The sequence below is a fragment of the Dermacentor albipictus genome, chromosome 5 (assembly GCF_038994185.2).
Source record: "Dermacentor albipictus isolate Rhodes 1998 colony chromosome 5, USDA_Dalb.pri_finalv2, whole genome shotgun sequence".
In the NCBI taxonomy this organism is placed as follows: domain Eukaryota; kingdom Metazoa; phylum Arthropoda; class Arachnida; order Ixodida; family Ixodidae; genus Dermacentor; species Dermacentor albipictus.
The window spans coordinates 93652303-93679807 of NC_091825.1; the positions used below are offsets into that span (position 1 = coordinate 93652303).

At 47.4% G+C, this 27505-nt stretch overlaps 1 protein-coding gene across 1 annotated transcript; it reads left to right on the plus strand.

Moving 5' to 3' along the window:
* Miox (Myo-inositol oxygenase) lies at positions 1-27004 on the plus strand. Its single transcript, XM_065425644.1, has 7 exons — positions 1-159; positions 1062-1179; positions 10022-10102; positions 16131-16334; positions 17283-17462; positions 24933-25120; positions 26048-27004. Exons 2-7 carry the CDS (start codon positions 1093-1095, stop codon positions 26154-26156), a joined length of 849 nt encoding a protein of 282 aa, XP_065281716.1. The 5' UTR covers positions 1-159; positions 1062-1092; the 3' UTR covers positions 26157-27004.
* The last annotated feature ends 501 nt before the right edge of the window (positions 27005-27505 follow it).

Here is a 27505-nt window from a genome sequence, read left to right on the forward strand (position 1 = left end):
CATCCGGTCCCAACAGCCACCGCAGCTGCTGAGCAAGGCGCTTGAAAACGCCCGCGGGACGACTGGAACCGCAGAACGAAACGCGAGGTCGCCAGCGATCGCAAGACAAAGGTGCCAAGGGGAACGGCGTCTGGGTAGAGCGCCGTCATCGAATTTTTGGTGAGCCGAGCCTTCCCACGGTCGTCATCGAATAAGCTGTTTCTGGTGCAAACGCACTGGTGTCTGTAACATACGAATTACCTTCAACTTTGATCACCTACATATGCTCGTGAAAGACGTTGCAACATTTTTTGCTCTAGTGCGAGGTTCGGTGCTTGATAGTTTTTATCTGATGCTGCGCTGATAGGTTTCCTTCGTCAGGAGCTCAACTGAATGAAAAACAAGAGAAGGGACCGAGCTTGTAAACTGTAAAGACTGTAACTTGCAAAGTTGCGCTGATATTGACTGAAATGGCAATGACGAGAATGACGCATATAACTCTAACACCTGTCCTGTCTTGTCTTATTAACCATTCCTTTCTGGGCCACACAATCCGCAGTGAGTGAACTTGTACCACTGAGGTCAACAACAAAAGTGTCTTTTTGTACACGCATATAGGACACGATGATTTGTGCAAGTAGTCGCCCAGCCGTATCTCTGGCTTAAAGTGCAGACAAACAGGGCTGAGCACGTCGACTGTAGATTTTGGTCACGTTATGGCGTAAGCAAATAAGCTCTCGAACATTATTTACCCGTCACTGTGTCACAGCAAGAACCCTGGCATAATCTTACCGAAAGAACGACGCACATCGACAGCCGAAGTAGTAGGTATTTTTTTCAGAATATATAATTCTCACAAAAAGTGTCGGAACGCTAATGAATGAACGAAACCATGCAACATAATGCTGATGTTCAAAACTTCTCAAAATAAAACGAACGCATGAATGCTTTCCTGGAGTACAAACCAAAAACAAAAGGACCCGAAAAGGACGATCTTCAGATATTTTCTTTCTTTTTCTTTTGTGCTTCAAGCTTGCAAAAAAACGTCCTGTTTCTTCTTTTTTTGGTATCTTACTATGCAGGCTTACGAAGAGATATTCAGGTGGACTGAAAATGATCATCCCCATTCTGGACCCATCGGAGCTCTACCGACCAGAGCACAAGAAAATGGAAGATTTTAGGTCGTACACAACCAACGAGGTGCGTTACCCGATATGTCAAAATACCCATGTACTTAGATTTACGTGCACGTTGAAGAACGCCAGGAGGTCGAAATTTGCGGAGTCCTCCACCACGGCGTGCCTCGTAATCAGAAAGTGGTTTTAGCACGTAAAACCCCATCATGAAAAATGAGAAGGTGCGCTACCCGCAAGGGCCAATGCCATTGCATTGCGCTGACAGCGGAGCAGCTTTATTTTTGTGCCGAGATGTAAAAGTAACATCTGTGCTCGTGAAACACAATCATCGCTTTGTTTACTTAATTATGAAGTGGACGCAAAGTTGATTAAGGAGTTAAACTGAGTAAAACCAACAAAAGTTTCGCTCCAAAACAGGGCACATGGGCTATGGGCGACGCCTTAGTGCAGGGCTCAGGTTTAATTTTGATTCTGCCAAAATTTATGTGAAAGAGCCTTTTTCTGAATTCTGCTTTCATAAAGAAAAAAAAAGGCCCACTGCGGTTCCGAATTGAACCCGTGACATCATCCTATGCAACTCCCGCTGAGCCTACATGGTGAGTAGCTGGATAAAAGTTCCTGAAAGGTACTCACTTATCTCAATGAATTTAACAGATAAAATTGGCTATAACGAGGTGTTCCTCGAACAATTTTTCACAAATTTCCTATCCATATAGTCTTTTATTTCGACTCGCTTGTCCACAATCAATCTATGGGGAGTGCACCTTGGCGCTTCAAATCAACATGATAAAAACAGCGAACCGAAGGTACAGGGTCAAAGAAAGGCATTGTGCGTATAAGACGTGCAAGAACAATGCTTCTTTTTTATGCTATATATATATATATATATATATATATATATATATATATATATATATATATATATATATATCCACTATTGTAAATCGCTCAACAGGCATACCCTTCTGTTGAGGAGCAATGTGAACCAGGCGCACCAGGATTTCGAATCCGGTACAGATGACCAAACCAGCTTTCTCTAATTGTTGTGGCAGCACAGGCAAACAGTGCTATACTGCTTTTGAGCACGAGCTTTTAGCGAAAAACAACACTATTAAAAAGACCAAGAAATCAACCCTCATGTCGTTAAAGACATCAATATGAAGAAAACTTCACCTGCAAGTTAGAAAACATAATCCTCTCCCTGTTTGTCTAACATATATAGCTGAAACAGCGCGAAGTAGCGAAGACTAACGAGCACTCAAGTGAAAGGGAGATATAAGTTTTTTGTTAAGAGATAGCTAAACGGTCGGCCCGAGTCAGCGTTTGCAGCATGAAGAGTTCAGTCAATTTGACGAGAGACCTGAAGTTTAGCAGCATGATCATTACACACCATTCACCCTCACGCATACTGCAATGGTATGAGGAATTGCTAGTGATAGTCCAACAGAGGTCCCTAACCAGGAAGACAAATAGGAGGTTCCGATATCTTCTATATATATATATATATATATATATATATATATATATATATATATATATATATATATATATATATATATATATATATATATATATGTGTGTGTGTGTGTGTGTGTGTGTGTGTGTGTGTGTGTGTGTGTTAGCGATGTGCGTAATCTACACGCGCGAATAAGTCCATGGAAATCTTTCAACATGTTCGGTGTGTTGCCGCACAACCTCTGCCGAAAGTAACGCCTGGGTACGGCCCTGCCGCCTTAGATGCTTCGCAGTAACAGTTTTCAGAAACTTGTTGCAATTTGCCATAAAAACAGCATATATAGCCACGTGGGCGGAGGAAGGGCGTGAAGGCAGATGCTTGAGGGATATGAATACGCATAGTTAACACTGGTGAATGCCTTCCGCCACAGAAATTATAATTTTATGCGCACCGGCATAGCGAAAACTGGAGGGTTTCATCAGTGCGCACGATTGAAATCGCTTATGCAATGTTGAGGTCCGTAAATCACAGTGCACCAAACCTGGGTTCCTGTAACCACTCTGTTAAAGAAGCGAGCTTCTTCTCTTGCGCACATCTGGAAAGTTTGCGTTGGGAGACAAAATCCGCCAAATGCACAGCTTTGACTGCGTAATATAGCTCGGACTGTTAGTCAGAGCGGTCACCTAACCCCACTCAATAATGCGCTTGCCATTATCAATAACTGCTGATATAAGACTGTACGATGCAACGAGGTACAGCTAATCCAGCGACACATATAACCTGTAAAGCAGAAAGCCTCGAAGCATCCAGGCGAGTTACAAAAGAAACAAAGGAGAGTTAGATCAGAATAGACGAGGCAAATCTGAAGTCGCGCATGAAATCTCCTGTCTCTAACGGCACTCGCCGCCGGAGGTCACAGAGTTGTTGAACTTTGCGGCAAGGCGCCCCAGCCGAAAAGAACGTCTGGTTGCCTTGAGAGATAAGGTGTTCTCCTGAAGACACGCGCTTGACCTCTCGTGTATCCATGTTCTCACTGTGGCTGAATGGTATCACACCGCCCGCAGCGAGGCCCGTGGTATCGCATCCCAGCCGGTTACCACTGGACGCATCAGTGATATCAAGGATGTCCCGGTTTCCGCCTCGCGATGAGCGTTCGCGGAGCACACAAGTGCTTCTGCAAGAGCTTAAACATTAAGTCGCCGGTCCTGAAATTTTGCGATGTCCCGCTTATAGTTCTACAAGCTCTTGGCCCTCATCTTATTGGTGAAAGAACTTTGTAACGATCTGCTGCAATGCTCGCTGGTTTGACATCATTACGCTTACGAGCAGTGAACGAAGAAAGAGAAGCGCTTCCCCGGGACGTTGTAGTGTTTCGTCCTTCTGTTTAAGTTATGTGTCTAAGTCAAAACATGTGAAAGAACATGGTCGAGTATCATGATTTAAGGCTTCGAAATTGTGCTAATGTGTTCAACTCAACCCTCCCTTGGCCCTGTCGCATGACTACGTTGCACTACGATTTGCCAAGTCCGCACGGCGGCAAGTTTGCCGGTCACCAGAACTCACCTAAACTTTAATCTTACAAAATTTTTGTTCTGCAGAATGCTGCGAGGCCTAAATGTGAAAAATAATACGCTACGCTCTTTCTTAATAGATATAAAACGTCGTGGTAGTGGTACGGTTATTAGTCTTTCTCTGATTACAATACCCGTCCTCACGCTCAGTTACCCCGCGAATTTGAATTACTTGTCACTGTTGCTCAGTGGCTCCATCATTATGCGGCTGAGCACGAGGTCGGGGGCTCGATTTCCGGCTGCAGTGGCCGCATTTGGATGGAGGCAAAACGATAAGAACGCTCGCGTACCTATATTTTGGTATACGCAACAGGAACCTCAAGTGATCAAAATTACTCCGAAGCACTCCACTGCGCTGTCCCCTCCTATCTTACGGTGCAGTTGTGGATGTTAAACCCCAAAATTCAATACCTATCTTGAATTCCCTGCTGTCGAATCGCCCTCAACCTACAACACCGTAGAGTGAGAATTTCGGGAGTCCACAACTACTTAGAGACGCGGCCATGTATTTGACAGGCAGTGAAGGCTTTAACGCCTGTATTCCATCCACTTTGTTGGCTAAATGTTATTTCGCTGAAGCAACCAAAAAAGTGACAACTTAGGTTGGAAGGTGACAGTGAGGCATTAGTTTATGCGCCAGTGTCTGTGCTGTATAGCAACATTACTAAACTGATACTGATCTATTCAAGTTATTTATTTAAACCGTTTGTTTTTTGTTTGTTTTTATTACGTTTCATTAATTTAGACCAAGATTCGGCTCACATTACCTCGCATACACTACGTGTAATTCGAAGAAGAAGAAGAAGAAACTTTAGTAAAGAATAGTCCGGCAGTTCTTGATGTGGTGGCCTCAGGTGACGGCTCGAAGTTCTTGGACTCGAGCGGCATCTTCGGCTTGCCGGACGGCCCAGAGCTGGTCTGCCAGCTCTGAACTTCTGATAGCCGCCTCCCAGCGGCGGCGACGCCTACGGAGAAGGTCCCCGGCGGCTCCCGCATCCGGGGCGGCGTCGGGAAGAACGGAGCTCGAGCCTTCTACTCTGGCAACAGCCGCGATTATGGACGCGTCGCCAACGGAGCTGCTTTGATTACCGTTGTTGCCGGTACACTCCCAGAGCATGTGTCGCAGCGTTGCTCTGCGTCCGCATGTTTTACACGCGTCTGTTGGGTACAAACGCGGATAGCAGTGGTGTAAGATAGCGGGGCTAGGGTAGGTGTGTGTCTGGAGCAAGCGTAACGACACGGCCTCGTTCCTGTTCAGTTTATCGTGCGGTGGCGGGAATCTGCGTCTTTCGAGTCTGTAGTGTTGGGTGAGGTCTCTGAACGTGGTTAGGCGATCGCCCCACGCCCAGTGTGTTTCTTGTTGCTGTGTTTCTGTTGTAGTGTCCCGATCCGGCAGATCCGATGCCCCGCTCTCGGGGGCGGAGGCGGCCACATAATCAGCGGCGGCTCGGCGTGTGAGACCTCGAGCCGTGGCGTGGGCCGCCTCGTTTCCCGCTAGCGGAACATCGGTGTGTGCCGGGGTCCAGAGGAGGAAGACCGTAGAATTTTGGAGTTGCGAGGGCGATGACGAGTCGCCGTCGTCAGAAATTTGGAGTATGCGGGCCGCTTCCCGCGAGACACGACCGCGCGCGAAGCCGCGGATTGCCGCCTGCGAGTCGCTGATCACGATCGCAGCGTTCGGCACCGCGACGAGAGCTAGGGCTATCGCGGCTTCTTCGGCCGCTTCCGTGTGTCCCGTGGTCACCGTGGCGCTCGCGAGGCACCTACCCGAGCGGTCTACAACCGCTATCGCGTGCGCGCTTCTCCCTCCTCCATATCGCGCCGCGTCTACGTACACCGCCTCGTTGCTGTTACCAAACTTCTTCTCAAGGTCGCTTGCTCGTTTGTTGCGTCTCCCGGCGTGGTGCGTCGGGTGCATGTTCTTGGGAAGCGGCGGGATGATAAGGCGGTCGCGAACAGAGGCGGGAACCGCCATCTTTTCTCCATGCTGAGTGTGGTACGCGATGCTGAGCGACTCGAGGATGCATCGACCTGCCTTTGACCTGGATAATCGTTCGTATTGCGCAATGTCGTGCGCCTCGATTAACTCGTTGAGAGAGTTGTGAACTCCAAGCTCTAGAAACTTGTCGGTGCTCGCGTTGAGTGGAACGCCGACCGCCCTCTTGAAAGCCTTTCGGATCATGCATTCGACTTTGTTTTTTTCGGACCCGATCCACCTCAGGTAGGGGGCAACATACGTTATGCGGCTTATCGCGTACGCCTGCACGAGACGGATCGCGCACTCTTCACGCATACCATTGCGTCTGTTCGTGATGCGACGCAAGAGTCGGATGGTGTCATCTACCGAACGACGAAGTATTCGCACCGTCTCTCCGTTATGGCCGTTTGCCTGCAGGTGTAACCCTAGGATTCTAATGTTCTCTACGTGCGGTACGGGAGTACCATCTGCCAATGTAATGCGTATTTTGGAATATTCCCGTTCCTGTTCGCGCAGGGTTTTACGACCTCTCCTTGTGGGTTTGTAGAGTAATTCGAAGGTGTGAGCCCTAACAATGAGCGCACAACTTCAGCTGTCTATGAAATGGCAGAAGGCGTTACCCTACACACTAGAAAAAAAGTGCTCCCTTTTCGAAGCGTATTATCGCTTGTAATCATCGCTGAGACTGCAAACACTTGAGTGAGTGGCCCGTGGCACGTGGAGTACTAAGGGTGGACAATCCGGCATCACCTTCAGTGCTTTTCACGATAAGGATGTATTATCGAAGGCTACACGTGCCGCCAAGATAGGGTTGTAAAAACTCCCGTGCACAAAAACATCTATAAGTATGACCGTACAATCTGGCAATAAGATGGCTCGGACTCATCCTGGTACCGAATAATGGTATCTATGTGTATCTGTTTGATTGAGAAGGGCCGCACGGCAGCAGAACTGCGAGCATGTTTTGATGGCCAATGCCAACCTTCGTCAAAGTTAACTTTCCGAAGACATGAGTCTATGAGATTGTAACTTGTGCTTTTATCTGCTACGAAGGTATTATGCAAAAACATTTTTCCATCCAGAAGAGTTAAGAGGAAGCTTTAGCTCGGGCCCAACTCCGACGCCGCCTATTGAAATAAATGTAAAAAGTAGAAACGGTTTTCTGAGATAACCGCTGGGCCTGTATTAATGAAATTTGTTGATTTTGAGAGGGAAAGGTAAATTCTAGTAAGTGTTGGAAGCGGAAGTTTCATTTAGGGCCTGAATTCCTTTAAGGAAATTTTCAAAAATGTGTAAATGCGAAAGAATAGAAAAGCGAAGCTTACAAATCGGTAGTTCTTGCACCAGGAACAGATATCGCAGGTCTGTAAACTGCATCCATTAAAGGATCCAAAGCGGACAAATTTGATATGTCAATTTATGGCATGAATTTCTTAGACTGTTTAGAAAGGTTTTGCAGAAGTTCTACTCACATATTAGTGGTTTATTGGAGAGCCATGTATAATACATCAATTTTGTTCGCTTTCTTTGTACTGTTAGGTGCAATTTACAGAATTGTAATATCCCTTCTCGTTGTTGAGTCAGAGAGTTGTCAACTTCATAGTTTCGTTTTCTGAAAATGTGATTTTTGCCAATTTTTATTAAATATTGATGACCTACATCACAAGTTCGCAACAAACAGTCACTATATTTCAACTTTTGCTTTGAAATGCAGCAAATCTCATCAGCTTTGGTGCACTGGTCGCCGATAAAAACGATTTATAATTTCCGGTGTTTTTAAATTGGAGCCCCCGAAAGGGCCCCTCACCCGGCTCCATAGAAAATCTTGGTTATACGCTGAAAGTGGTTACGTGTCCTCTAGAGAGCTTTCTGCCGCTAAAGTTTTCCAAATCGACTCATTATTAGCCGTCATAGAAATATTTCAGTGCCGCGAACCCATGATTTCAGGAGGCGAGCTCTACAGCCAAGCGAGACACTCTCTCCCGTTGCCCTGTCTAGGTTCCGCAAGCGAAATTCCTTCCCTGCATTCTCCCATACCGGGCCTCGAGGATCGCGTGACGCAAACGTCACGGGCCCCGGCTTCATTTTTTTCTCCTCGCTTTTTTTTTCGGCACTGCGCACTTTCGCTGAGGGCTTCCCGCGCGAGCTGTTGCGATTGGGTCCTTTCGCGCAGCGCAAGATTTTGCGCGCTGTACACGAGGACACCGGACTATCGGTATAAGTCAGTGCTAAACGAATATTGAAGCAAACACAGGCTGTCACAGAGCATGATCGCGCGCCTGAACACAGTAGAAAATGACACAGTTTCGGTGTCGACGCGCGCGACTGCAGGACGTGGGAACAAGCAGACGAAACGGAAGTACATCTTTCTTGCTGCGGTCCATTATAATTAATATTTGTTTTGAACACATATACACAGTTAACAGGAAAGGGAAAGCGAGGAGCGGGCTGGCAACTCCCATCGGAAGGGGCACAACGCCTACCTACTCTTCTGAAGGGAGGTGACAGCAACACAGAAATGGAGCTGCGGTGCAAATTAAAGCAAAAACATGCAAACATTGGTTTTTTTGTGTTTTATTACTTCGCTAAGCTTTAACGCGTCTCTTCTAGCAACATATTACACAAGTCACAGATGTTGCCTTGAATAACTCTCGAAGCCACGTGTCACTACGAGCGCCGTCACCGCATGAACGCGTGTACGTAGGCGCACTAGCACGTGTACGTCATCCTCCTGCTTGGAGCACGGCGGCAGCGAGAAGGAAAAGCGGCGTTCGGTTTGACATTTCCGACCTTTCCGCGGCGCGTAGCGATGTAATACTTTGTAGACATGATCGTTATCGCGCTCTGCATGCTCTGCGCTTGTCAGCTCAATATGACTAGACCTAGTGAGGTGCCCTTTAAGCAGCGAAAGTTCTGAGTCGAGGCCCCAATAAATAAAGCAGGGAGGGAGGTAATTTTGTAAGTGTCCATTAAGTGGATTGTCCCTTTCAGTGCGCGCTGAGTGGACACAGCTTGAGAGCCGGCGGCGACGACAGGCGCCTGCCCTACCGGCTTCTAGCTCAATCCAATCAGTGCGCACTGAAATGGACAGTCCCTTTTGTGGACGCTTACAGAATAACCCCCAGCGCACAGCTGTAGATTATGGTAATAGACACCACGCTCTGCTATTTGCTGCATGCTTTCTCAGTTTTGTAGCATGGCCACAACGTGAAATTATCTCCACTGGTTTTTCGCGGACGTGGAAAAATGAAGGCAAAAGCTAAAGTCCAAGTTTCTGGGTAACCATCACGACCTGTAATGGAGAAATTATGTGCGACACCATTATGACCTCGAAACAAAAAAAAATATGAACTGAAATGGGAAATGTAGTTAAGATTCTACAGCTATGTCAGCAACCCCAAAATATGTTTTAATGCGAAAGCATTACAGGGCTCTTGAGGCGGAAAATGCGGCGTAGTTGAGGTTGGCATGACCACAAATTGTCCAAAAGGTCATCGTACCCTCGACCTTTGGTGAGAGTCGAGCACACGGCCATTGGTGTGAGTTGAATCCACGACTTCAGGTGTTAATTAAGGTGAATTTAATTAAGGCGCGGTGAATTAGGTAGTCTTAATTAGGGAACTCGAACCCACAATTTTTGTTGTGAGTCGAACAATCGATCTTCAGTGGGAGTCAAACGCACGACCCTGCGTTGTGGCATAATGTCTCAGCATCGCGCGGTGGTCGCGATGCTTTTTAATTCATCCACGCAGAGATAACCAAGTGCCACATTTTTTTTTTTTTACCAGCGCTGATATTCGTTCATGCATATTGTCAGGGTCTTATATGATCTCAATAGTTCGAGCCACATGTCCCAATCATACTTTTTGTCGCTGTTGGCTTTGTTTTTCCGTGAATGCAGGATGACCCACTACAAGCCAGGGTGGCCAAAACCTACAAGGACATGCACACTTTCCAGACAGTGGAGTTTGTCCGAAACCGGGTGAGTATATCATTGCCAGTGCAAACAGTGTTTGTTGATTTCAAAAGTACGGGCAGCATGCGAAGGAAAGCACAGAAGTCAAGCGATGAGGTAGTAGTGGCGCGCTTTTTTTTCTGTGCTCTAAGAAAGTTCAGAAAGAAATATAATTATATTTCTTTCAGCTCTTTCGCTGTCCCTGTTAGAACATTTACACGTTGTGCCGAAAAAATTTTGAAGCAATAATATTGAGGTGCAAAAGCTTTGGTAATAAATTAAAATCTGTGCGTAAAAAAAAAACCTTCTGTAAAATAGAAATGAAAGCCCTCTTTACATCGCTCACAACTCTTTCGAAGCCAACAAACTCTTTTCGGCACTAACATACTTGGAATATTCCAAAATTTCATCTCGAAGTACTGAAACCAGTTTATGCGAAATATACATATAGATCTACCAGCATTCCTTTTCAAGGGTAAACATTCACCATTAAGCGCCAATTCCTAGCATTATTGTTCTGTGTTTCATTATATTGAAAGCATTCAGTCAATAGACTACCGCTATTACTCAAACGAAGTTTATAATGTAACCAACGCAAATAATAGAAGCAGAGAAAGAAACTGATGATGCACCAACTAGAAACCAAGGTTAAGTCAGACACCCGCAAAATATGTAACTTGCAACGTCGCTGTGTGCAGGCGCATTTCCCATGAACTGACACATTATTTTTAATATAAATAGGTACATCAGCATGCCTTTGATATCAAGGATTCATAATCTTAGATGTAGCAGTGTAGCGGTTAGATGTGGCGGCGACGTTGTAAATACAACAACGTGTTGCAGCTTTTAGCTGCTTTAATTAATCGCTTCCTTTTGAGATTTGTTTGAGTTTTGCCAGCTGTTTTATGTTACGTGCATTCATACAATAATATTCTATTAATTTTTTTGCGGTTTAGTGCTGTCTTGTGTTTTACCATATTGCTGGATACTTTAGGAAATAAATTCAAAACAGCCTCACCCAACATTCCATCATACTAGACAAATCTGTTCTCTTTAGCATCTTGGTACTGTAGTCTTCAAAGGCTTGCCGCATTTCATATTGAATACGTATGATGATTTTAGCTTTTACTTCGTATGCGGTGAGGGTCCAAGGCTGTTGGACCATATACATCGAATTTCTAACGGATATCATGCGGTGCCACTTGCGCCTACCCTGGCCTACCCATAGGCAAATTTAACTGAAGGCAAGGACTTTCTCGCAATTGTCACACTGATTTAAAACGTGCTTTTACTCGCTCCAGTCTTATTTTTTTATTTTTTTTTGCTCGTGGGTAAGCTTGCCCATGAAAGAACCTTCACGCAATCCGTGCCCGGTGTCGTTCCACCGAGCGTCCGCTGCAATGGGGATCATTCTCGACAAGCGAATGAGTGTGTGTTGTCACAGCAGTCGTCACAGCTTCCATAGCTCAGCGTGGTCAGTTGTGATCACCAGCTGGTCCCTTTCTTCGCTGCTTATGACCTGCATTATTTCGTTTCTTCTGAGGGCTGTGACAGAGGGCCATCTAAAAAATAGCTTTGTGAGTACAAAAGTTGTCAACGGAGAGTGAGCCGAGCGACGTGATTACAATCCTGAAACAGCTCTACACTCCCTACCGGCCGTTCCCTGAAGCGAAGTGGAATCAGCTGTGTGTCGACCGTGCGCAGAAAGAGAGCGCATGAGCTTTTCTCTGGTCATTTGTATAAGTCACCGGCATAGTATCGCTGCCCTAGGACAACCGTTGGCCAATGCCACTCAGTTCGTGTGGTCGGATGACGCAATCACGACTAACTTCTGAGCAATATCGTGCTGTAAAAAAATGCAACAAGAGTACGTTCTTACTCTTCTGCTTTTTGGAGGCGCATAAAAATAACACGACTAAACGAAAACGCACTTTTTATATGCAGTTATGGACCTTTCGCTTAGTACCTTGGGGTGATGAACAGAAGACGTTAAAAAACGTAGTCAGGCTGCACGACGACATCTCGCAGAGAAAAATAAAACAAGAACGAAGAATACAGCCAGTGAAGTCCCTTATGGCGGAGCCATGGAGTTCGTCAGTCGCGAATAGCTCGCATATCCGGACCTCTTGGTAAGTTCTCCACACACAAAGAAACACCGCGAAGGCCCCGCAGGCGGCTTCTCCAAGACAGGACCTCCGTAGGAACAACACTTGTTGCATCATTCGGTTTGAGAACTGTCAGCTGCAGCAGGTGACCAAAGTTGCATGCTGCAAGGCGTCGGTCCTTTGGCTCGCCGCTCGTTATCTGCCTCTCTCGGGCGCGGGTCACCTTGTCGTCAGGGGCACGGCGCGCAATCTACGCAGTGTACTGGGGCATCGGGACACGAGGCCTCTTCTGCCCTCGATAGCAGCTTCGCTCCACGTGAAGGTGCGCGCCGAGAAAAAAAAAATTCGGGAGATGTTATCGTCGATCTCACTCTTTGGCATGCACCTGTGGTGAGCGGGCCCTCGATCTCGGCGCCTCGGTGTCTGCGCTGCGGAAGCTGGTCTCGCGTTCGAGAACCTTTTGATACCGCTCTGTAGCGGCCCTCGAGCTTTCCTTATCGCTGACTCTACGCGGCAGCAGTGCGTTTGTTTAGAATATCGTGCCGTCTCGTGGTGCCTACAGCGCGAGCCTCGATAACTATGTTTGAGCTTGGCCAACATTTTGTTGACATTGAAGATCGCGCCGGCAGTGAGAGTGCGCGAGGACGTGGGAGCGTGAACTAAGTGCTAGTGTTTGAACTAGAAGATGAAAATAGAATGCGTTACCTTGATGTGTGAAGCCGTAAAGTGTCTGGGGAAGGCCTACTGTAGTTAGCTCCAATAGTAAGTTGCAAGTGGGTGCTGGCTATCGAAACGCTATTCTTTTTCTGTGACTTGGTGGCTTAGAGGAGGTCTGTACGGGGAATAATTCGCGCACTGACGATCGTGTCTGCAAAGTATTACAATGCTGCGCGCCGCCGAAAAACTGCTAAAATTTCAAACTAAACGCAGCGCGTACTCCCTCTCGAGGAAGCTGGCTTCCATCTGGAGAGCCGAGGTAACACGCACAAACGGCGTGACTTAAAAAAAAGTTGCAGAGGCACTTAAGTCTCCTTACGTGCATTGAATGCGAAAGCAACGTGACTCTTCCGCGCGATACTTTTCACTCGGTCATGTGCCCGCAATGCGCGAAGTCAATTCTGAGTTCGTCACAATAGCCTAGCCACCAATAGTCAAAATTTTGGGGGTATGCCCTGTCAAGTTAGGGAATGCGCCAGGTTGGTTTTGAGCGTGGGTCAACTCAATTTTCGGATTTGGCAAAGTCGGATTTGGGGGTGCACCACCGAAATTTTTGGAGTAGGCCAAGTCAGTTTTGAGATTGGCCCTCGTAGGTCTTGAACGTGGGTCAACTCAATATTCGAATCGGGCAAAGACGATCTTTTTAAGGTGTGGGTCACGGCGTCCGTTCCACTCCGTGGCTATTCACCGTGGGGTTTCGCAGTGCGAGCTGCAGCAGGTCCAGCGTCGGGACCATGACGTCATCACTTGGCACGTAGGTTTTGGTAACATCAAATGTTAACGCCGGGCACGATATTTCCCGCTTCGTTTGGCATATAATGTTTTCGCATTGAAACGCATCGCAAGGTACACCACTAACCAAGACACCTTACTTCGGTTAGTCGTTGTCACGAGTCGGAGTCGATGCGTTAGCTCCTCCTGAGTATAGGCATAAGCGGGTGGAGCCTTGTGCCTGTTCTTTCGCCAATTACCGTCGTGAACGAGACAGAGGCCTGATGAAATCAAGCAAAAGGCTGTAATTTAATGCGATTTCTCAACAACAAAGCAAACTGGCATTATTAAGTAGTGCACCTGAATATGTTAGACAGAAAAAAGTAGGAAAGTGACAGTTTCAAAGAACAGATGTAACAATGTTGAACAATTACGATGTGCAATCGTAACAATCGTAACATCAACAATTAACATCGGTACAAACTACATTTCTAAATAGTAATCGGGAAAGCAAATGTTTAGAGTCCACAGACCGCAGAATCAAGTCACATACAGCAAATCGGGCGCACCTACACTCCGTCCCAACCGATGCGGCCCGTAAGTCGGCGGCCGGCTTCCTCGGCGGCAAGCGGTACTTGGTGTCGGGGAGTGATGTCGACAGCTTATTTACCCGGGAGTTGCTCGGCGTTCATTTATCGTCCCCGGAGCAGACTGGTGAAGTGTCCGATCGACTCGTTTTTATAAACTTCCTGGGGCATCGCCGTCCACCTCTTGCTGCCCAGACGCACACATGGATCATACATGCGCACACTGGTTCTCGCCGTAGTTCAGATTCCACTGGCAGTCATCTTCACCGGCAGTCAAGTTAATCACACACAAAACAATAGCTGCGGACGAAGGCGGCTTCACGTACCCTGAGCGTATTTCCACCGTGGTTCCCACTCTCCTAGCGGTCACCTTTACTGGCAAGCAAGTTAAGAACACACAAAACGACAGCCATGAACGCACTCAGCTTCACTTAGCCGGGGTGTATGGTCACCGTGGTTTCGCCCTACCAGCGATTACCTTCTCCGGTGAACAATATAATCACACACGAAACAACAGTCACCAATGCACATAGCTCGACGTGCTCTGGATGTACCAAAGATCACATTCCTTACCGTTCACGTGAAACGGCGCCGCACGGCTTGCGATCCATTCTTAAAGAAGCCGTGCTTAATAGGCGTGTATACCTAGGAGGCGGGGGTGGAGAATTGAAGAAATGCGACTTTTGTGACAGTCGTTTAATGCGGAACGCGGAACGCCACCGCCGGAAATACACCACGCATCAAAACGAGGAAGAAGGGGGGAGAAGGGGACAGGGGCCAGGGTGCGTCACGTGAACCCGACGCCGTTCCTCGGCTCGGGTATTGGAGGAGGCGGTGAAGGAAGGTCGTTTACGTGCGCTAATGCAGGTAGAGGGAGAGAGTGTCTCTGTTTGCTGTTACAGTCGCCTCCTTCTAGTGTGGTAACAGGACATTCAATTTCTTCTGTATCCTCCAATAATAAGCCTGATCTGAAAAAATTATTTCCCTAATACGACTCGTAAAGAGCGTTCCAAATCTTCTAGTGTATAACTAGCAGATACAGAATTAACTAGATACAGAATTTCGTCCGTATCCTCCAATAATAAGCCTGATCTGAAATAATTATTTCCCTAACACGATTCGTAAAGAGCGTTCCAAATCTTCTAGTGTATAACTAGAATTTGCAATTTGACTCTTTTTTGAGGGAATTGTTCGCCTCGTTTCAGTATGCATTATGTAGATGAAGATCGCGAAAGCCACGCAGCCAACAAGCAGAACGTAGCTTCAGTGACGCACGTCTGCGACAAATGGTGGTTTTAGGCCACAGAACCTGTAGCTATAGGATATGGCTTGATTAGGCGACGTCGACGGCCAAGTGCTACCGGCAATTAGGCATATTTCGCGTGCTGAAAAAAAAACACTATCATTGCAGACATTTACTATGTGGCTTTGACAACTTCTTCAAATGCCCTTCCCTGAAAAAAAAAAAGTGCAGTTATGTTCCTATGCAGACGCCATCAAATCTTGGTGAATAATAGTCGTAAAATGCTGAGTATAACGAATATATCTGGTTCTTTGGTATTAGGCACATGGTTTTATTGTGTCCTCCATATTACGTATCACTGCATCCTAGTTTCACATCTTGGAGAGCCGGTGTACTTTTGACGTCTTCTGAAAGCTGAGTGTAGTTAAAAAGGGCTTCCATTTTAGTAGGCTATATGCATTAACGTTTACAATTTACATACGCTTGAAGAAAGGTAAAGTTAACCGCAACTTGTGCAGGGTGTCCAAGACCAACGTCGGCGGTGGCATTGTGGACTCTCGTTCCCTACATCGTTGCGGTGCCACGTTGATTTTCTTTCTCATAAATAATAAAGCGAGGATTGACGTTTGCCCCGTTCAGACTGACACTGATCTTGCTCATACTTGTCTCTATGCACGTGGGCCGGAGAGCAGATGGCTGAGTGGGGCAAGTTCGACAAGGCCCGCATGCCCATCATGGAGGCCTTGGAAAAACTCAATGACCTAGTGGACGAGAGCGACCCCGACGTGAACATTCCCAACATTGTGCACGCCTTCCAGACTGCCGAGAAGATCCGGGCTGCGCACCCGCATCAGGACTGGTTCCACCTGACGGGCCTCATTCACGACTTGGGAAAGGTGCTATCAAACACTGTGTTCTTGCATTTGCGCAGAAAAGAAAAATGCTTTTGGTATTCTGGTTTTACCGGGTGCACGTGCTGCTCTAGTGTCAAAGTTCGTTGGACGCTTATAGCATTACGGGTGTAACTTGCCCACTTTTCAAGCGAAAACGTTACTGGCCGCGAACTTGCGGTTTCGCCGTGGCGGTGCTCGGAGGAGCCACACGCGTTCCTCATCGTTGCGTTCGCCCCCGCTCGCTTCGCCAGCTGCGTCGCATGCCTGATAACATGTCGGAGGATTGAAAAGTAGAGTTCGCGTGCGCCGCAACCACAGTCGAGGCGGTAGTATGGACGGCGACAATTCTGATAAGCAGGAGGAGGCCTGGAATCAACATCGGAACGAGATGAAGAGGAAACGAATTGCCAAGGAAACAAACGAACAGCACGCCGAACGACTGGCTAAACGCCGCAACATAGCTAGACAACAAGACTAAGCTGGACTTGCAATCAAGATTAACTACGGCTAACCATATACCTTAGCTTTCGCTACGTATATCCTGGCATAGCCGAGCTAAGCCACTGCTGTTTTTTTTAGTTATTTAACAAAACATACGAGCCTATTCCGAAGGCAGGGCATCCTAACCAAGCGTCTCAAATCGCTAGCTGTCACTAAGGAAGAATTTGAAACTGGCGCGCGATTCACTTACCAGTCGTTTCAAATGAGATATTCTGGCACGAGAAAAGCATGCGTGCGTGATTGTGGCGAAATTGTTAGCGCTGCTGCGTTCTGAGATAGATGTGCGATATCACCATCGGTAACGCATTTATTTATAGCATTATGGCTGACTTCACTCAGTTTGGAGGTGTGTTGGACGTACACTAGTGCGTCGCAGTGTGCACGAAATCACAAGCATGTAAGATATACGCGCGATAGAAGTATGACTGATAAGTGATAATGTCTACGCAGGTGATGGCGTTCTATGGCGAACCACAGTGGGCCGTTGTGGGTGACACATTCCCGGTCGGCTGCGCCTACCAGGACTCCATCGTGTACAGGGACACGAGCTTCGTTGACAACCCGGATCTTAAAGACAACCGCTACAACAGCCGCCTCGGCATCTATACCCGCCACTGCGGACTCGAACAGGCACGAACACTTTTCCTATAACTCTCTCAGGCGTCAGCATTGATGAATATGTCTCAGCGTGGCCATTTTGTAATCATTCCGTAATTTCGCGCTTACTTGTAACCGTTGACGTAACCAAACATTGTCCCGCGTATTGCTATTGTCCTGCAGGACACGGAAACCAAGATTGTCAGTCGTCCTACGGCAAGACCTATAAGCCTTCATGGCGTTGATGCACTCAGCAAAAATTCACAGGTTTATCTGCATGCCTATAGCTCCCACCTGTCTTGTGCAAAGCAAATTTCCCTCACCCGCCTGCACTTACCTCGCCTAGATATTACTTCGATGATTCGCTTCATTTGAGTGCCTGGTGTTAGATATGGAGCTGTTTCCTGCGATTACTTCGAGTTCCCCAAACCACTTCGAATCGCAGCACAGCTAATTGAGGAATGCCGAAGCAGGAAAGCACATTCCAGAGGAGCGGCCGAGCAAACAAGTTTAAGGCAACAAGTTCACCTGCCAACAAGTTCGTGCGCCGCCGGGATTAGCAGGTGGGCCTCCGACAATGGAGCATGAGCAGCCCTCCCCTTATCCTCGTTAGAAGTGCATTGCCAGTCTGCGAGGCAAGACCGCAGAGAGCCGCCAGGTGTGACACCGCGACACGGGCGCCTACCATTGGCTGAAAGTGGCGTCATCGGAGCGGACTCTCCCATTGGTCAAACATGACGTGACTTACAGTGCTCGAAGGGTTTATAAGAAGCCTTCCAGAGAGACCTGAGCATTCTGGGACAGGCCCTGATCCCCTGATTCACCTCTCTCGAACTTCTTGCCGCGGGCCGCAGCGTCCGAGTTGCTGCCGGCCCGTAATGACTGTACGTTTGTTACATGACGTCTCACCTCTCTGTACATAATGTAGAATAAATCCCTCCCAAGTTTGGGTTTTTCATCCGCGAAGTCCGTCCCTCCAACCCCTACATCTGGTTGGCAGCGGTAGGATCGCCTCCGAACGCATCAGCTGGTGGCAGCGCTACGGATGAACCTTCGTCAAGAGAGATCCTAAGGAACCGGGAAGAGCGAAGAAGAGAGAGCCTTCGTCGAAAGAGGTCCGAAGAAACTGGGAGTAGCGAAGAAGGAGCGAGCCTTCGACCCAGGGAGTCCGGAGGAACCGGCAACAGCGGACGAATGAACCGGATGGCAGGGTGCTGTAACCGTAAGTGAGCGCGTGGTTTTTTTCCTTATGATTCGCCAGACTCAAAGGTTGTGTGTTCAATTTTGATAGTTCTGGGAATCGGGAGTTTGTTGCATTGTGTCTTTGCACAAATTAAGGAAAACAGTTTTAACCACCTGTCGGGGCAGCTGCCATGGATCTTAGAAGGTTGACGAGGTTAGATTTGTTGTTGGTGTGCGACGATTTAGGAGTTGAGGCGGACGAACGGATGGAAACGCCAGCTATCATAAAGGCGATTAATGATAGTGGCAATGATGACAAAAGCATTGCGCTTGCTTGGGAGGTGATACAGGATCCACGGGAGCGTGTGCGTCGTGTACGTTTGCGAGAGCGTCGTGAGCTTAGGAGTGAGCGTCAGCGTGAAGAACGCGAGAATGAACGGAAGCAGGAGCTTCAAGAACTTACTCTTAGGTGTGAGCGTCACGGACGTGAGAATGAACGCGAACGTGAGCGAGAGGAAAAGTATGAGAGAGAGAAGGCAGCACTGATCAAAGAGATACAGTATTGTGATCAGTTATTGGCACAGAGACAACGGCTGTCTGAGAATTCTGTAGGTAGTACAGAGCGAAAGAATGAGGAAGCATCTAGCAGATTTTCGCCAGAAGCCGACGAAAAGAGTAGTGCCTGTGAGATTGGCTGCAGATTCATAAGTGAAGGGAAAAGGCTAGCTGCTAACGATGCCTTAGTGGCAACAGAGGCCGTTAAAGGCCGCAGTGAGCGCGACGAGGTGCTGTGCCAACAGATGACTGTAGAGACAGCTAGGCCAGCTGCGAACAAATTGGCACAGTTACCGCGTGTGTGCGTCGCTGGTAATGTTAGCGAGGTTGCTAGCGAAGAAAAGGGTACTGTTGACGCGACAGAAGCGAGCACCCATGTAGAGCCAGATGTGCGTGCAGAAGTGAAGTGCGAGCTGAGCGATGCAGTTGAGGGTAATTCTCAGGATTGCGAGCTGTGTAGCTCAAGAGAATACAACTGCATTGTTCAGGGATCGGTGCGGCTCTCCGCCAGTCTAGGTAGCCTAGAGAGGGATGATTCAGTTATAAATCATTCGGACTGTGCGCGTGAGACAGCGATCGATGCCGACGGGCTGTGTGCCGATGCACAGCATGAGCTGGGCAATGTAGTAGAGGGCAGTTCGCTAGAGTGCGAGTTGTCTTACTCGAGTAAAGCCTGCTGCATTGTGCCAGAGTCGGTTGGGCTGTCCGCCAGTCGAGGCAAAGTGAGAGTAGATTTAAATGTAAATCACTCAGACTGTGCGGGTAAGAGACCGATCCGGGCCGACGAAATGTGTACCGGCCAGCACGAGGCACGAGGCGACATGAAAGCGAGTGCAAAGAGAAAGCGCCGTAAAAAGAAGCGCGGTAAAGACCTAAAGACGGTAATTAATGTAGCGCCGCCAAAAATGGCGAGAAACCCAAATGGGCAGGGCGCGAGGAAAAAGATGCGGTCGTCTCGGACGATGTTGACGCATCGAAAACGTTCAAGCCACCGGTCAAAGGGGGACCGCGAAGTATGTTCTGCACGGACGCGGACAAAGGGCACGGGGCAGTTAATCTCCTCGTCGTTCCGTAGTTCTTTTCATAGCTCAGCGCGCAGTTCGAAGAAACGCAAGGTGGCAGGACGAGACCAGGTGGGGAGTGGCGACGCGGTCAGTCGAGTTCGTGTTGAAAGCGGGGCGCCGGGACGCAAATTGGCAGGAGACCGTAACGTCTTGGGAGAGCTGATAGTGAATCAGCCCTTTTGTTGTCTCTCGGCAGCCAGAGTAGCTTTGAAACTTCGCCCACCGCGGGTCAGGCTGAAAGTATGAGTCAGTCGTAAGCAATCGGGAACGGGAGGCCAAGAGCGCTTCCGTAGAAATGAAGTGTTTGTTTTTTATTTTTGAGCATCGGAAAATTTCGCGATTTGAGACTAGAGTTTCTTTCAATGTGTAAGGTTTGAGCTTTGTTTATGTTTTGGTTTGAGAAAGCTCCGAGATTTGAAAGATGCGTTTTATGTAAACATGTAGTCTCGCGAGATGCTCATTAATAAGTAGATAGGCTTTTTTTTGTGTGTGTGGGAGTAACCTGAAGGTCAAGGTTATCGTCGAAAGGCCTATGGTAACGCGCGTGTGTGTTATTTAACCTTCTTTCTTTTTAAGGGTTTTTGAATTTTGTAAGGTTAAGCGCGTAGGTTTTTAGTAAGTGCATGATTTGCACGGAGAAGCGTTCTTAGTTCCATTAGCGCGTGACCTGTGTGGACGGAAGGAAGCAGACTTTATGACTGGGTTGCTCGTGTGTTGAGGGCAGCCGTATTCTGGCTTGTCTTATAAGTACGCGTGGAACGAGTTAGTACAAGACGCATTATTTTAAGGGTTCTGCGGAGTGTGTAAGTCCCGCGAGTTTAATTGTTCGTTTACGTCACGTGTCCTGTAGGAGTTTCAGGGAAGAAACGTGAGTAAGCGTAAATGAAAAGTTTGCCTACAACGCAAGTACGCGTTTTGTTTAGTGACCACAAGGCTAGTGCGCTTGTGATTACGTACTTGTGAGGTTGACCAGATTGTTCAGTGGCACCAATACGTGCGATAAGTACGCCACTGCGATAGATTGGAAACATGCTGTTCGTGTAGTTAGGCCACTTAAGTTATGTTCGCCTGTTTTCATTTGTTGTTTGCATCGTCGGCGACCTTTTTGTTTTGCAACAACAATAGTGGTCTGGTCTTGTCGGCAATCGAGGAGAAATGGATAGCTGTTTGGAAGGGTGGTTGGAACTGTTGTCAAAATTGGGGAACTAAAAGATCAGGGTTGATTTTGACTCAGTAATAGCCTGTCGAGTCAGGGGTGAAGAGCCTGCGCTTACGCGTGGTGCAGCGCTGTGTTGTTTGGTTTGTTTGACGTATGTTCTCCAGGGCCCAGGATCCCGAGGGTTGTCAAACGAGGCTCGACCCCAGTACCCTGCAGCTTCTTTCAGCGTTCCTCATGGCCAGCGAATTGAGTTCACCGGCCATTCAGAACTACCGGGGCGAGGACGAGCTGTTAGATATGGAGCTGTTTCCTGCGATTACTTCGAGTTCCCCAAACCACTTCGAATCGCAGCACAGCTAATTGAGGAATCATGAAGCAGGAAAGCACATTCCAGAGGAGCGGCCGAGCAAACAAGTTTAAGGCAACAAGTTCACCTGCCAACAAGTTCGTGCGCCGCCGGGATTAGCAGGTGGGCCTCCGACAATGGAGCATGAGCAGCCCTCCCCTTATCCTCGTTAGAAGTGCATTGCCAGTCTGCGAGGCAAGACCGCAGAGAGCCGCCAGGTATGACACCGCGACACGGGCGCCTACCATTGGCTGAAAGTGGCGTCATCGGAGCGGACTCTCCCATTGGTCAAACATGACGTGACTTACAGTGCTCGAAGGGTTTATAAGAAGCCTTCCAGAGAGACCTGAGCATTCTGGGACATGCCCTGATTCCCTGATTCACCTCTCTCGAACTTCTTGCCGCGGGCCGCAGCGTCCGAGTTGCTGCCGGCCCGTAATGACAGTACGTCTGGTACTTGACGTCTCACCTCCCTGTACATAACGTAGAATAAATCCTCCCAAGTTTGGGTTTTCATCCCGACGTCCGTCCCCCAACCCCTACACTGGATACGAATATCGTTGCTTGAAAGCAGGAGCATTGATTCGATCTATGGCAGGGATATAATATTTTAGCGTTTAGTCAGAGTGTCGAACCGAGAAAGGTACCGGTTCAGTACGGGTTCGAGTTCAATGGGCTCAGATTTCTTTCCGGTTCAGTTCCGGTTCAGAGAAATAAACATTTATAAACGTTCGCATTCCGGTACGGCGCCGTGTATTGTATCGTGCCCCATAATGATATGCTACATTATACTATCGAGTTGACCGCATGGTGGGTGCACAAGTTTCATCAAGAGGGAGCAGAAATTTACGAATGAATTCACAGATACGGGGGGCTTGCATGTACATAGTGAATACAAAGTAATTACTGAGAATCCCTGTGTCAGCGTAATGTCTGCATGTCTCTTCCACATTCGTTACTTTTACAGCAGCAGAGTCAGTGAACTTTAGTTTTCCTTCAGGACTGGTGGTGAACGAACTGTGTCATATTACTGTTCTGTTGAATACATCACGAACTCACATTGTATTATACAAATACAAGCTTCAAACTAATAATCGGTAATAAAGAAAGAAGCCAGTATTTGACATTTCGCTGCTTTCCACTTTTTGAGAAAGAGGTGAGGGCATTGGCGCTTCTGAACGATGAGCAAGGGCAGTTTTTGCTTAACCGTGCGTCGAACTTTCTCGCGCATCTGCACGTGATGCGTAGTCTTGTACTGACTGAGGGACAAAAATGTCAAACGCACCCACATTGAACCCTACGAAGAGAGAGAGAGAGAGAATGAAGAGGAATGGCAGGGAGGTTACGCAGACATGAGTCTCCGGTTTGCTACCCTACACTGGGGATGGGGGATAGGGGTTAGAAAGAAGAATTTCTACAACTCGAGCAGCGTTGTCGTCTGCTTTGCTGGCACCAAACGTGCGTTCAACCAGGGAACATAACAAAAGCAAATTTCGCCTGTTTGCAGCCGCGGCTACTGCTCACTGAGAAGGTGAAGGCATTCGTTAGCGACCGCAGTGCTGTTGCAAAAAAATGGCGCAGCTGAACTCGTTAGTTTATCCAGCTTTAATAACAGGTTGACTTAAGAGATGAATGGAGAATGTCACAAGAAATGTTTATTCCGTGGAGCTAAAGGCCCTTGATCTGCGCTCTTCCCAGGTTTTGCCGGAAAATGTCATAAAGGGTCTTTAAGTGGATCCCCTGAAACAATGTTTCGGCCGCGGAGCACAACTCGTATGGCCGACTTCATTACCGCAAGCGTCCCTGCCGAGGTTGCCGTATTTGCCTGCACGTACCCATCGACTATGCCCATTCTCACATGGTGGCAACTCGTGAGTCATAGCAACCTCCTAGTTAGGTGCACCGATTGAAGAATTAGTTATTCGAGGTATCGTGCAAACTATTGAGTACCCTTGCTGACCTACATGCTTGAACCGTTTCGTGCTGAACCGGTAACTATTATTTTTGGGGGTTAAGGTTTCGTTCGGGTTCAGGCGCGTTCGAAGAATATGTGTTCGTATTCGAGTTCAATTCCGCTAAAAGTTGCAGTTTGGGTACTACTTTCGGTTCGGGTTTGGTTCGACAACCTGCATTTCACACATGTAATTATTTCCGCTATTAGTATCATTCAAGAAAGCAGTGCCGCGGTGCTTTCGACTGCCTACCACTGTGGTGGTACATCAGCAAAGTATGATGGCTAGCACGGCACTTTACGCTACTGCCCTATGTCGAGTGTTGGAGCGGCGTCCAAAAAGTGGTAAAGGGGACAAACGCCAAACACGTCACATATCTCCTAAGGCCAGTACCCGAGCCAGCAGCAAAAAGAAGAAAAAAAAATGTCTCGTGTAAACAACCTATACAGGCTAGCACATATCTTTAAGATTTGTTCATTAATAGCTTCTTCCTGTGCAATGACTATTCAGAATGAAACACAAGAGCGATAGCCCCGCCTTGCGTTTCCTGAAGGCAAACATTGTGGCAGGTATGCGCCATAGCTTTTTTGTTTTCTGTGTGCTGATTTTATGCGGTGTTTACAGAGCAGAGCCGGTTTGGTGACCAATCAGTGCAAAACTCCTTTGAACGTTTTGCTAAATGAAATTAGTCTGCTCAAGGTTGTTCGTCCACGCATTCTCCACCGCTACATTTATATGGCCATTGTCAAGGATCTATCTACCATCCTGGTACTGGAATGCGTACGCGTCCCTAATTTTTTGTCTTATCGATTGCAGGAAGGACCACAGACATTTGACCTGGACGAGTAGACACGGCTACATGACACTGGGGTTTTTCAGAATACTGGCTGATTTGAGTCAGCAAACCTTGTCTTCTTACCTTAAGCATTCAGATGAAGTACTTGACGAGAACTATCACTTATGGCATTTGATCCCGACGCCTTTTGATTCTCGGGCGTTTTCCTGCGCCACCAAAGCTTCGGTTAATTGACCTAGCAAACGATATTATGGAATTGCTTAAATTTCTGGCTTAGATCCCTGCAATCTTGATAATAAACGTGACTTCTAATACGTTAGCGAAATCACTTCCATTGCTGCAGTGCACATGCCGGAATTGTCGATTGGAGCAATTCATTTTCAGAGGCAGGATTTGTGACTACTGCAATCAGTTTATTATAAGTACCACGGAAACGTCTCTGCGCGCAGGTTCTCATGTCCTGGGGCCACGACGAATATATGTACCAGGCTCTCAAGAACCACGGGGCGACACTCCCTGATGAAGCCATGTACATGATACGGTTCCACTCCTTCTACCCTTGGCATTCGGGAGGCGACTACTTGGAACTTTGCAACGACAAGGACCTCCGCATGTTGCCTTGGGTCAAGGAGTTCAAGTAGGTGACCTCTTTGAATCACAGCACGAGGTTTACTCTTGAACAAATATTTACTTTCTCTTCAGTTGCCAGTACAAAAGTGTCTGTGGGAGTGCGCGTGAACCATGGTCAGGCCACTAGGCTTCCCACTCTGCCAGATAAATGCCAGGGTGCTCAGAAGATACGCCTTCGCCTCGCTTGCTTCAAAAGTCGCTTTCACAGCTGTTGCTATGAGAACAGTGGGCTGTAATTGAGTTTGCGCATGTATCGCAGTGCGTGCATCATATCGCACCATTGGCTATTTCAAAAACCCACAATCAACGGCCCAGAAACAAGTTGTTTGCTCAAGACTTCAAAAAGAAAGCGCCAAACATGATCGCAGATGATGCTCACCTGTGAATGAAACAAACCCTGTTCAAATAATTTTTGAAGGGGTAACCAGTAACTATGTGTAAAGGCTTTGTCAATCTTTCTAAACGCCAAATGATCAAATTTTTTTCAAATACATTTACGCTGTTGGCCGCTTAGAAGACCGTAAATTACCGATGTTTTATTAGTATCCTGGATTTACTTCTCATGAGCATTTCAGCTGCGTCTTCATCTTTGAAATTTCCACATGGCACTTCTTCTGACACATCTTTGGACAGTAATAGTCTAGGCTTAAGCCTAGGCTGCTGCTTGATAGGCAGGGAGTTTTCTGGGCTAACTCGAGTCCGAACTTGCCAATCGAGTGCGTAATAATCGTTATCAAACCTTGTGACGCTCAGTTTCTATTTTGCTTTTCCTGAAGAGAGAGCGGCATCGACATACTGCGGATCATTTTTTTACTTATACAAGGATTTCAAACTTGTGCTTTGTGTTTTGCCGGGAGACGAAGTGCGATAGGATGGCTGTGGCGAAGGGGAGGGAAAAGTGCGATCTCATGAGCTAGCGTGTTTTGCCTTTCAGTAAATTTGACCTCTACTCAAAATGCGAGGACGTTCCGGACCTTGAGGCGCTGACGCCTTACTACCAGTCTCTGATTGACAAGTACGTTCCGGGCGTTGTCTGCTGGTGATGCCAGGAGTTGCGGTAGACACGCCCGCTACTGCGGGTGCTTTAAAAGTTGGGCCTATTTACCGCCGTCTTAGCAGTGGGCTCGCCGGACAGGAAGCACACTTGGAGGATTCATCTGCTGGGCGGCGGCTGTCGCCATAAACTTTGTTGTCACCGCTGTTACTATTGCGAACACTAGCAGTCGACACTAATTGTTGTGACAGATTTTAGCGCTGCTTTTACCCTTCGTGAGTTGTATGTCGATCTCATGTCCGCGACGTCGTTATAGCTATGCTATTTCACTCTTGCCCTTAGCAAGGCTCAAGTTACGTGCACATGTGTTCGGAGACGGCGCTCCTCTTTTTCGGGGTTGCCAGTGAATGTGCCAGGGAATACATGAAATGTTGACGCTTGTTTCCCCTTGTGCGTGAAACTTAAGAGCGAAATGAAGGCGCCATGCAGTTTTCGTTGTAGAAAGCCGCGCGTAGCCATGCGTATTTGAAGAAAAAGAAAAGAAAGTGGTTGCTTTGAGGTGCAGAAGTGCTTTTCGGCGCGATGCGGTGTGTCGGGAAGTGTAACGCGAATTATTTGTGAAAAGTAGTGACGAAAGTGTTTGTGCAGACCGAAGAGACAATGTCATTTTTATGCCCATCATCTGTTGCCTGAGAGTATTTTGTTGGCCACATGTCGGGCGCACGCCAAGCACCTGGGAACGTTTATGAGTGTATGACATAAAAAACTATTTCAACCCACAAGACTTTGAACTATCTCACGAATGCTTCTATCGGCCTGTTGAAAGAATGCAATTATCGCGGCCTTGCTGCTTGGGCTTTGAAGATTTTATTTATAAAATGACTCACTTGAGCCCGCCTTCTGCTGAGGAACTGCATCTGCATTGACACGCTCATGTGCTTTAGTTGCAGACACACGTCCACACACAATACATCACTACTGCGGATATCACATTTTTTCGAATATGAATCGAATACTAACAGTAAGAATCGAATATCGAGGCGAATATCGAATAGACAAACGCAGACGCATACACTTACAGTAGGAATACTTATTTCGATTTAATTAGAAACCACGCTTGTACGAACTTGTGAAAAACAGTCGGCTAGTTATCAGGGTCAAATTAGGAACACTTTTAAACGCTGTGTGGCTAATTGTCATTTAAAGAAAGCTGCACGGATGGCCTCTTAATATCTTTAGAGCCTGGTAGCAAACACGCTTTATAAGAATGAATGGATGCTGCATTACTGGCTTTCTAACATGCTAAATAAGTGGCTTCCGAAAAAACAAGGAGAGCTGTGGAACAAGAAAGGAAAAGAGCCGCTGAAGGATTTTTGGGCAGGGAACACACGTAAAAGC